The sequence below is a fragment of the Rousettus aegyptiacus genome, unplaced genomic scaffold (assembly GCF_014176215.1).
Source record: "Rousettus aegyptiacus isolate mRouAeg1 unplaced genomic scaffold, mRouAeg1.p scaffold_m13_p_4, whole genome shotgun sequence".
Classification (NCBI taxonomy): Eukaryota; Metazoa; Chordata; class Mammalia; order Chiroptera; family Pteropodidae; genus Rousettus; species Rousettus aegyptiacus.
The window spans coordinates 55333960-55346288 of NW_023416307.1; the positions used below are offsets into that span (position 1 = coordinate 55333960).

General features: G+C 39.6%; 1 protein-coding gene and 1 pseudogene across 4 annotated transcripts in view; both read left to right on the plus strand.

The window, feature by feature from the left end:
- The first annotated feature begins 418 nt into the window (after nt 1-418).
- LOC118602670 lies at nt 419-537 on the plus strand (annotated as a pseudogene).
- A 2987-nt stretch (nt 538-3524) lies between these two features.
- GSK3B (glycogen synthase kinase 3 beta) overlaps nt 3525-12329 on the plus strand; it is a 172961-nt gene continuing 164156 nt past the window's right edge. For 2 of the 4 annotated variants that reach the window (XM_016158805.2, XM_016158806.2), the window contains exon 1: nt 3525-4624. In XM_016158805.2, coding sequence (XP_016014291.1) covers nt 4537-4624 — 88 coding nt within the window. In that variant the 5' untranslated portion in view covers nt 3525-4536. The remainder of the gene's footprint in view (nt 4625-12329) is intronic. The other 2 variants (XM_016158803.2, XM_016158804.2) reach the window with 1 other exon arrangement.

Genomic DNA, 12329 nt, shown 5'->3' on the forward strand with positions numbered 1-12329 from the left:
TCCACCTGCAAAAAGATCACAATTTGCTTTACTGTGATGGTCTAGAATGCAGCCTGCAATATCTCTGAAGTATACCTTTACTTGTTATTACTACGTAAGCTGGTTCATTGCGCATTTTTAATTTACACCTATTATCTTGTGGAGATGCTCATCAACCCAGCTTTCCTACATTTATCTTTTTCTAATCCTTTGGTTTATTGTTACTGTGGCTCAGAATCACTGATTTCTGCAAGGGACCATCTAATGAGCCCTGGAGAAAACGAAGTGTTATAAACCAAACTAGGAGATATGTTCACAATCACGCACATGCAGTTCAAGACATAGGCTTAGACTTTAAGATAAAACAAGATACACCAGGAGAGGTGGCGAGTGTGTTTTTTGAGAAAAGAAGGGAGTAGAGCTTAAGAATCTGGATCTTACCTATGGCCATGCTACCCTGAAAAAGCCTGATCCTGTCTGATCTTGGAAGCTAAGCAGGGTCAAGCCTGGTTAGTACTTAGATGGGAGACCACCTAGGAAGATCAGATGCTGTAGGTGTAAAAAATAAGAGATTGTAAACTGACAAGGTCCTTGCAATCTGTGAGGTCCACCAAGTGTTTCTTCGCCTCAAAAAAAAAATTTATAAATAAATAAAAAGATTCTGAATCGTGGTTCTACTTTAGCTCTGTGGACCTTGTAAGTTAGTAGTCCTTCCTGGCCCTAGTGTCTTCATCTGAAAAGTGGAGATGATGACAGTACTTATGATATGATTATTATAAACTTGAGATAGCATGTGTGAAGAATTTAAGAACAGTGTCTGGCACATTGTAAACACTCAGTAAATATTAACTATTAAAATTATTACAAAAACCGATAAGTGGTTAACAGCAGGTGGGAAGGTAAGAGTTTGAAAGTTCAAACACTGAATGTTAATTTCATTAGTTCTGTATTTTCTCATAAAACTTCTCTCTCCTTAAATCCTAACTTTAGACTGAAATACATTTTCTTTTCCTATAAAATTTTCCTGTCTTGATCATATATTTTTTTACAGCATCGGTTCAAATAATTTGAAGCCAACAACAAGTAAAGCTACTGATCATTGCCTTAAGGTGGACTAGTTTTGTAGTTTATTTTATACAAAAGAGTAACCATGTTTCCAATTTGTATAACCTAAATATTTCTTATGCACTTCCCTGCGGGTATAATTGGGAGTAGGGATAGAGAGTAAAGAGGAAAGCAGGATTTGAAGCTTGGCCTCACAGCATTATGGCCTAATGACACAGGTCTTTCAGAATGTTTGCATGGACAGGCAACATTCATTGACAAAGTTGCCATGCACTGAATTTGCTTTTTAACATTCTTTGCTTTCCTCCATGACATCCAGAGACCTCATGGTCTCTTTTAATTGTAAAGAACAAGAGCCTCTGCTGCTCTTGTGCTATAAAACCCATGCTTGGGTTTGAGATTATAAATTGATTGTAAATTGTTGGCCACATTTACCCCAGGATGTTTTTATTTTGGCCTTTAGGGTTTTAAAATACCAGTTGCTAACATTTAAAAATCAAGAGATTTCACACAAATATCCAGCTTTAGGGTTTCTTTTGGGAGAAAAAAAACATAGAATATCTCAGAACACTGGACCCACATTCCTGAGGGCAACAATCTGCTAGATCTGAACAGCTGCTCCCTTCAGTTACAGCATGGAGACTCCAATTTGCCACACTCCTTATCATTCCCCATTGTCTTCCCACCAGGCCGTTTTCACTCATTTGCTTTATTTTTCTGGACCCTGTAGACCTTTGTCTGCAGTACCCTATCTAGATCTTTTCTGACACCCATCAATGCTCACTTCGTCTGCCTTAAGCCCCTCACCAGTTTTTCAAAGCAATAGCTAGGTAATCTGATCAGTTTATAGATATTTTTACATAGGCTCTCTGGAGATAGTATTTAACAGGTGACTCTGCAGATGGAAATTACAGGAACCACGGGATTAGAATCAGGATGGCAACTGTCTATTCCACTTTTTCTGCTATCCTGACGTAGCTATGCTTCAGTCCTCAAGCAAACCTAAGGAATTGGTTTTCTGTAGAACGAGCACCAGCCTCTTTGTGAAATCTACTTAAATAATACTTTTATAGATCACCCTAGTTCCAAAGGACTAAAAGCTAAGGGCTATTCTGACTCCCCATTTCCTCGGAATCCTCAGGATATCCGGCCTGACGGCATTTCCCCTCACCTGATTTCGGGGCCCGTTTTACGCTGGGCAGTCGCGCCCAAGGAGCGCGCGCATCCAGCATGAGCTCATTTCTCAGGGGCGTTTCCAGAAGGCCAGCCTGGTGCGCGCACCCGGCGCAGTCGGCCTCATTCTAATCAATGGTCCCCGCGGCTGGGCGGGGCGCGGTAGCCCAGGGGCGCTGCCTCTCTGAAAGCTTTGTCTGAGAATTCGCACACGGCCGGGGAGGCACCCTGGATCCGTCTGACCCTGGCTGGGAAGACCTTGCTTGTACTCGGGACGCGCTAGGTGGGGCAGAGGGGAGTCTCGGGCGCGCAGGATTAGCCGCGTCTCGCTTAGAGCCTCTAGTGGGTGGGGAGAGCCCCTACACCTTCTGCTCGCTTGAGCGCTCCGAGCAGAGCCCCGCCAACCGCAGCAGTTTCGGACCGGCTGTGTGGAGAGCCCGCGCTCCCTATTTGCGGTTTCCACATGGTCTGGGAGAAGGCGCCACGACCCCAAGCGAGCTTTTCCCGGCTCCTGGGACCGCCGCCGGAGGCCGAAGGCCAATCACACTGCAGCTAGGTCTTGCGATTGGACGGCAGTGAGTGCCGATTGGCTACCGCTAAGGCTTTCGGCCTCCCTCCCTTCCCCCTTTACCCCAACTCCCTCTCCAAAGCTTCAGGCCAATGAGAAGGCGCTTTATAGACGCCCTCCCTTTGCTTTCTCCTTCTTCCCACCTCGGCGAGGGAGGAGACATTCTGACTGGCCAGATGTCCTCGGAAGCCCCCTTCCGCTCACCAATCACCAAGGGAGGTACACTCCCAGCGGAGTTTTGGGCCAATTGCAAAGCGGACACGGAGCCCAGGCGTGCTGTTTCACCAGTGAGTCTGGGTTTCACCGTCAACTGTTCAAGCGGTTTCGTGAGGGCCAGCGACTCTGATTGGCCACTATTGCCATTGTCGAATTTCTCCTCTAGCCAGCCAGAGAACACGGCGAACCCACCTTCTTCTGGTTCGGGTGCCTTCGGCATTTTTCGTTCTTCGGGCGTGGATTTCCAGCGACACATTCTAATTGGTGCCTCAGGTCCCTCGGCTTTTTCCGAGAGAAGCCGCAAACAGACGACGTCCGTGATTGGCTCCGCCGGGCTTCGGCTCCCAGCCGAGGCGGTCGAGCGCGGGGCTCGGTCGGCGATTCCCAGACGCCTGTTACGCGGGCGGCGGGGCGCTGGGCGGTGTAAGGCTGGGTGGGGGAGGAAGGAGGCGGAGGACGAGTAGGAGGGGGGAGGGGGAGTGGGGAAGAGCTAAGCGGCTGCGCAGACGGCGCGCCTCACACAGAACAGCCTCTGACCCGGGCGAATGCGGGTTTGTGCTGCCGCCGCCGCCGCCGCCGCCGCCGCCGTCCGGGCCGAGTGACAAAGGAAGGAAGGAAGCAAGGAGGAGCCGGCCCCACAGCCGCTGACAGGGCTCCGGGCTGGGGGCAACGCGCGGACACTTCCTGAGCAGGCACCGAGCAGAGGCGAGGGGCGGGAGGGCGGCCGCGCTGGTGCCGTGGACGGGGGAGGGGGCCCCGAGGGACGGAAGCGGTTGCTGGGTTCCCATGTCCCCGGCGTATGGGGAGCAGTCGAGGAGCCGCTGCTTGGGGTCTAAAGGGAGCTGCCTCTGCCACCACCGCCGCCATGGCCGCTGGATCCAGCCGCCGCCTGCAGCTGCTCCTGGCGCAATGAGGAGAGGACCCACCGCCACCACCCGCCTCTGACTGACTCGCGACTCTGCCGCCCTCCAGTTCGCTGGGCCCCCGCAGTCAGCCAGCCGGATCCCGCCGCTGCCGGAGCCGCAGCGTTTCCCGTCGCATCTCCGAGCCACCCCCTCCCTCTCCCTCCCTCCTTCCCATCCCCCTTCTTTTCAAGCGTGAGACTCGTGATCCTTCCGCCGCTTCCCTTCTTCATTGACTCGGAAAAAAAATCCCCGAGGAAAAGATAATATTCAAAGTACTTATTTTGAATCAAGTATTTGCCCCCGTTTCGCGTGATATATATATATATATTTTTAGGATTTCTCCCTCTTTTTTTCCCCTCCAAGGAAAGGGAGGGGAAAGAATTGTGTTTTTTCCCCCAGCCCCAAATCATCTACATGTTAAATATCAATACTGATTTGTCTTGAAGGAGAAATACATCGCTCGTTTTTTTTATAGCTATACGAAAGGAGTGAAAAGCCAAGAAGACTGTCTTTTTCTTTTTCTTGTGGGAGAACTTAATGCTGCATTTATCATTAACCTAACACCCCAACATAAAACAAAAGGAAGAAGAGGAAGGAAGGAAAAGAAGGTGATTCGGAAAGAGAGTGATCATGTCAGGGCGGCCCAGAACCACCTCCTTTGCGGAGAGCTGCAAGCCAGTGCAGCAGCCTTCAGCTTTTGGCAGCATGAAAGTTAGCAGTGAGTATTGATTTTATTTTACACCCCTTCTTCACCTCACCCGTAAAATAACAACCCTTGAAATACCAGGATCTTGAAATCTTAGACCTCCTGATATAAAACAATCAAAGATCACGGAAAAAGGCAAAAACCTGTCCTCAGTCAAGGATGAGGCAGTTCCGTCTTTTCTCCTCCCATACCCCTTCCCACGATCTCATTAACCTTGAATTGAGAGAATATGGTTTTTATTTGGATGATTTGATTTGAACTATGTCTCTTATCTTACACTTTCCTTGCTGTTGGTAGTCAGCTTTGTCAAGTGCCTGAGTATTTCCACGTTAAAATAGTGATAGAAATGTTTACTTGCTCATCCTTTTGGATACAGAGGACAAGACTTTTAATTCATAAACCATTATGTACGTTTGCTCAGTGTACCTCTTTTGGAATGAGGGATATTTTAGTTAACTCAGGTTGCAGAGGTTATCATAGTTTTGTATAGTTAATGGAGTGAGTCTCACAGTGTCCTAACGTTTTTCTTGCTTGTGTGACTGACTATACAAAGTATTCTTAATCCCGAGATGAACTTGCTCAGTAACCAGCATTCACGTTGGGAGGCGAGCATTGATTCCTCCCTTTACTGGGGACGGGTGGGAGGTGATACTCAGTAGCAGTAGTATCTCTACATGCATTGTTTTAAATTGGATAAGTGGTTTAATGTTATCTCAACCTTACCATTTTGCCATTACCAATCTCCACTATATAATTTATGTTTAATCACAAGGTAACTTGGAAGTAGGTTCAAGTTTTGGTTGAGGTTTGTATTGTCATGTTGCCAAGTACTAAACTGAATGTTAATTGTTACCGACTTACCATTTAAGTGAAATTTTGGGGTACTGTTAAATTCAGTACTTGTTAAGTGATCTAGAGTTCAGGGTTACCTTCTTAGGAGTATTTAAAATACTCTGGCATTGATTTCCTGTCACATTTAGATAAAACTATGAATTTAGTTATGAGACTATGGATTTAGACCTTTCTGTCATAGTTTTTGCCTAAGGCTGTGGACTTAAATATAACAGGGATATTTGGGCTATGTTCAGGGTTGTTGCTAGTCTGTACTTTTGTCCCAGATTTGTGCCCTAAAGTCTTTGTTCTTGAGGTGTTTGGTATACTAAGTATCCAAGGGTCCAATGTATCTATTTTGGATGTTTTTAAGTGCTATTTAATGACAGCTAATTTAAACATACTTCCAGAGTTTGACAGTAACTATTTTCTTATTCCTTGAGAAAGGGGCATCATAAGGGCAAAGAAAAACTATTTTGTTGCATAGGAGAGAATTGAAGACCTGAGATTAAAAAAAAAAGTGTATGCTATTATGTGAAGTTGATTATATCCTTAAGCGACATAAAATGATTTTAATTTAAATTCATGTTGGCTTTTGGAACTTGCCTGAAACAGGATAGTTTAAGGTAATAGCTGAAAGGGAGATTATTTTTGAAAGTTAAATATATTTTTTTTTTTTTGGCGATTAGTACAGAATGAAGGGTATGTGAAGAGGGAAGCTGATGCATCTTTCAGGGAAGGGTCAAGCTTTCTAAGCACTTCACGGAGTCATTTGAAAGGAATATTTTAAAATTCTGGGGTAATTTTCAGCTATGATGAAGCAAATCTTATAATAGCTACTTAAGAGCCTCTTGTGGTACTGGAGTGTTTGCTTTCCAGCTTGGTAATATAATTTAAAAACCACTCGAAATCAATTTTAGGTAATTAATTTATTAGATCTATTTTAGAGAGCAAAATGAAATAACTTATAATGTTAAAATTTTGGACTTTTCATTTTGTTTCCAGGATTTTTTTGAAAATAACTCCTTAATTCTTGATGTATGGATGTTGACTAGCGGGGTAACTCTCATGAAGTGTGTAGGTTAAAATGTTTTAATTTTCAAATACCAGATAGGTCAACTTAACATTTAAAAAGCTAGAATTCAGTGCTAATTGTTCCTGACAACCTTGACTTTAAGGACGTTTTAGAAGAAATGGGAAACTTTAAACATTTGTTACAGTGCTAGTATTCTAAGCTGACCCTGTTCAAAAGAGATACATGATCATTTGTAGACCTTGGCCTCAAAAGCTTTTGATTTAGTTGTAGAGGCAGGTTATGGTACAGAATATAAAAGCAATACTGTGCTGTCTGTAAGATTATAAATACAAATAGAATACTTTCTTCAGAGGGACAAAGAATAAAGAGGTGAGGTAGATGGGTTGGAGAGGGAAGGCTTACTGCAGAGGTGTGTCTTAAGACATGTGTTAAAGGAGGCAATAACTTCAAGTGATAAACAAAGGATACTAGATGGGAGGAATGGACAGGGACACAGAGATGGTGACTTTTTAGATGACAGGTAAATAAAATGGTTTTTGTATTTACCAAGAAAGTTGGTAAATCTGAATTAAAGGGCCTAAATTGGACCAGTAAAAAGATAGAATTTGAGAAATGTGTTAACTTTAACTGATGGAAGGTTGAGGGGGCTTGAAAGAGTTTGATTGGGGTTCAGCAGAAATTGGAATTCATCATAGATTGCTGAACCAAGATATTTAAAGATGATTTGGGCAACTGAGCCGATGGATTAGAGTAGAAACATTAGAGCCCTTTTAGGGAGGTAGTAGGTATGTTGTAAATCATGAGGGAATATAAAGTAAATGTGAAAATGGGATGAAAAGAACACATTTGAGAGAACAGTGTGAATAAAGAACTGGCAGAATTTTGGATTGGATTGAAGGGGAATATTTGGGAAGGAGTCAGGAGTTAAAAATAAGTTCTGATGTTATTGGTCTGGAAGACTTGACCGCCAAGTTATATTGTTGATTGTAATGGGAAAGTCGAGAAAGTGCTGAGATGAGAGGGTGGATGAGTTCACTTTTTAAAAATTTAATATACAATAGGTTCCCTTGAAATTCAGCAGACAGCATTTGGTTACTGGCAGTGATATTTAACTTTCCAGCCTATTAAAATTGCACAGTTTCTAATTTTTCTGCACTTAAAAATGTTGAAATTATTTTTGGGAGTAGTAAACTTTTTGTTTGAATGTTTTCCATTAAAGTCCTAAAAAAAATAAAATAATTTTTTATGTAGATTAAAAATCCTCACACTTGAAACCTAGTTATAATAGTTCCACGGTAATTTGTCTGAAAACAATGGAAATATATATATCTATATTTTTTTGCTGTGACCTAAACTGTGACTTAAAAATTTCAGGTATTTTACATAGCTCTTAGTCTTTGATACAACTTAAAACTTATTTTTCGTACATATGATTATTCTCAGGTAAACCTTGCATTTAAAATAATGGTAATAATAATAGGAGACTTGACTTGGTTTGTGAAGACTCCAGCTGAAATTAAAAGTTGGCTTTATAACTAATGTAGTTTTTGCCTTTTTTTGAGTTAAGCATTCATTCCAAGTTTAAATCAGTATATTTGAACTATTTCTTTTTATTTACTATAGTGAAGTCAACATCTCTTTTTTGTTCACATCCAGAGTCAAATGTTACTAATTAAATGTTAATAGCTATATAGTTCCTTCTGTAGAATCACATATTATACACAAAATAGAGAAAGTAAGGGACTGTCTATGGTGATTTTGGTTAAAATTTTATTAATAAGTCCTTTTTGCATACTATTTGTGAAAATTTAGCTAATCACCTAAGCTTAAATAAAAGATTTGGAAAGAAGAAAAAAGGTCAAGTATCACTTATTTCCTCATATAAAACTTTTTCAGATCAAAAAATTTTTCTTGGTGAAGAGAGAATAATTATTAGTAGTTACATATTGTTGTACAGTATTTAGTCCTGTGGGGATGAAAACCAAAGAATAGAAGGCAATTTAGAGTTCCTCTATTTCCAAGGGAGTTTAAAGTGTGTGGCATCCAAAAATTAGGTTATTAGAATTTAGCCAATTTCTAGATTATCCATGTCGATGTGGAAGAGAGCTCATGTGAGGCTGAAAACCAGAACCTTATTTTCATTGTTTTCATTCCTTTCCCAACCAGACCTTTCCAGAGTTGTTAAAACACTAAAACCTTCATATGAGAATTGCATGCTCTCGTTGTGTATACCTGTAGAAGTCTAATTATGAAATGACTATGAGGCACAGGTATTAGGAGAAAACATCTAGGGAACCCACAGGTTTGCAAATCAATTTATGGTTGACTGGGAGTTTGCATTTAGAAAATGAGGTGACATCCCTTTTCACTGGCATAGTTCAACTGAATATTAGTACTTGCACCCTGTGCTGTCTGTCTGTCCCTTGTTTTGGACTTGAGTTGCAAGCATGAGATACTGTTTCGGAGAAACAGCTAGACTGGGAAAGCCAGAGTTTTTCCAAGTATCAGCGAATTCCGAGACTGTTGTGTGTGCTTAATGTCTAGAGAGAGCTATGAAACATGTATGTGCTGACCCTGGTGCCACAGTTCCATACATTTTAATAAACATTTGTTAGAGTGCCGGTGTGCTTATTTTAATAAATTTCACAGGATCGTGAGACAGGGATGGGGATAGGCAGGTGGTAAGGTTGTGTTGTCTCTTGTGATGCTCCACCCTACAATGGAGACTATAGGAGTAGAGCAAGTGGGTGTGACTGGAGTATATGCTAGTACTAACAGGACCAACCTGATTTCCCGGATATTGTACTACTAAGAACATAATCACCATGAGTAAATGAACTTGTTGGAACGTTTAACATATTTTCTAGCATTTTTTTTTTTCTTGGAGGGAATGTGTGAAAAGGGAATCTTGCATGATTTCAAAGATAGAAATATGGTTTTATGGTTCATTGGTTTTACAGTAGAGGTTGCAATCTTTGCTCCTATCTTAGGTTATACAAATCTTTCTTGATTATATAAATGTCTTTGAATTTGGTTGAATGTGATGTAGAAATGTATATTTATATAAAGACTTGTGTAAATAGAACATGGAAAAACTGATGGTAGAGTTGAAGGAGAACAATTTGTTTTCCTCAAAGTTTCTTACCATTAAATTGATTTTAAAAAGGGATATTTATTCTATTTATTATTAAGCAAGTTTTTATACTAGTTTTTTAAAAAAGAATAAATACTCAGTAAATAATGGACCTTTAGCAAGTTATTTCAATATATACTTGTCTAATGTAATTTGGTCTGGTACAAGATACAAAGGTATAACTTTGTTGATACGTAGTCTTAGTTTGCAATCCCCCTTCTTACTTTGCTTATGTTTTGAGGAGAAAGGTTTACTTTCAAAAAGTACAGAAGTTAAAAATTTGTAAATGGTTGAATCTTATATTTTTATATTAATAGTTTTCTTAGAAGCATTTTGGTTTGATTGGATTGAGGCAGTGATGTAGTTTTTATTTTTTATTTTTATTTTTACCAACTAATTGTGCCAAACCAGCTTTTCTTTTTGTCTCCAGAGTATTATGGCCAACAATGGCACAGATATGAACCCTTAACATGTTCTCTTATTAACATAGTCTGGAGTTGTTAATTTCTTAATTGTCTTTTCAAATCAATTTAATAATAAAAAGTAAACATTTTTGATAAAGGAGTAACTATTTTTCTAGAAACTTGTATTTTAGATGATGGTATAATTTAAATGAATGTACAGGTTCGAATAGGCATGCTCTAAAAGCCAGAGCAGTGGTAGCTGTGCAGGTAAAACTATTAGTAACATTGTTACAAAGTTGTAACCTTAGTACTCCATTTTTAGAATTATCATTAATTGTATCATGTTGAAATCCTTGACTTGGAAAACTGAAAATAGGTTGCTTTAATAGACGGTGGCCATGAATAATAATGTGATATGCCTATTGAATGTTTCCTATGTACAAAGTACTCTGCAAAGTATTTTGTACAAAGTATTCTTCATATGCAACATCCCCTTTTAATCATTACAACTCTACAAAGTAGTTAATACTGTTATCTACATTTTATAGATGAGGTAAATGAAATTCAGAGAGGTGAAGCAGCCTGTTCAAGATTACCTGAAAGTTGCTCTGCTAGAATTTAAACCCAGGCATTCTGATTCTAGAGCCCTTGCTCTTTATTGTATGTTACTGAGAATAGATTGTTATTACCTTAACACTTGTATTCCAGAGATAAGCTAAAGTGCCTTTTGCTTTTAGGATAGTCTTTCATTGATAATTAAGCCGTGACTGTGTAAGACTTCCATTATTAGTACTGCTTTTGAAATTAGTTTCAGGCATGCCTGTTAGCAAATATAGTACTTAAATACGGAAAGTTATATTGAGAGGAAATCCTTAATTCTTTTAAGATTTCAGGGAAAATGTCTTAAGACGAACATTGAAAAGGAAACTATTAGGGCTTATGCCAGCACAAGAAGAAAAATAAGCAATATATGGTATTTTTTTGTTTAATATTTAGTTTGGTTTTTGTTGAAAAGTATTGATTGTTTATAAGTAACCTGTTGTTTATATTTCCAAGTAATGTCAGAATGTGATTCTCCAAATTAGACATTATTAAGGATTATTATTTCTATCTCTTCCTGTAGGTTGTTTAGTGTTCTAAGTGTTCTAGTCCTCCTTTTAATATTTGACAGCAAACATCATGCAAGATTTTTTAAATCTATGCACAACCAATTAATCAAGTATCCATTGGACATTTATTTATGTCTGGAATGGTGAGCCTTTAGGTTTTTTTTTTTTTTTTTAAGAACAACAGCTATGCATCAATGTAGAATTCGAATTGGGTTTTTTGGAACATCATCTTTAGGGAATTGGTTGCTATTTGACAATCAGGAAGTTAATCAGGAAAGGCTTTTGGACAGTTGAAATCTCCAGACAAATGGTGCATATATTTTGCCCATAGGCTTGTTTTTAGGCTTTTATTTAGACTTATTATTAACACAGTTCTAATTCATTTAGTTGCCTGCTTTTCTTAAGCTGCAAATTATGAGAGGATAAATCGATAGTGATACTAAGCATCGCACCTACTAAAAAGAATGGATAAATGATTCAGGAAAACAGGCATATTGGGATTACTAAGTGTAGGCTCACACAGTTCCAGGGGAAATCACTCTGGTAAATTGTTCAAAATGTTGACTTAGAGAAGGTTGAATCATAGTAATCTCACTGGCTTTTAAAAGGGCAGAAGTCATGAAAGTCTCCTCTGGATAGCTGGGGTTCTGTCATAACTTCTCGGTACATCAAACATTCTCTAATTTGTTGGTCAGTGAAGTAATAAGGAAGAGATCTAGCTCATTTCATCTCTGTCTCTTTGACCAACTTTGGTTGGATTTCAGTGATATGGATAAAGGTACTAAAGTTGTCAGTATGCTAGCTCACAATATTGTTTCCAAGTCTTTCTTCCCTTGTCCATCTACATTTATTTCTCAGCCACAGCATTTTATCTGATTTAAGTTTTTTTTATTTTTTTTATTTTTTGTTTTTCTATGGTTATATTGAGTTGCTGTTTGGATTTTGACCTGCCCATATCTTCTGTTTGTGGAATGCTTGAAGGTACTGCATTGTCATTTAAACTTTTCTATGAATTATGATTAGCTATTGGAAAGTAACCTACCAAATACACATATGGCCTATTTAATGAGAATTGAAAAGATAGCTATCTTAATTATTGATCTGAAGAAAAAGGACAGTCATGACAAAGTACTTTTTTCTCTTTCGGAGGTCTAAGAAATTCTTAGGGGCTTAATTGGCTAATACAACTAAAAAGGTTATATGT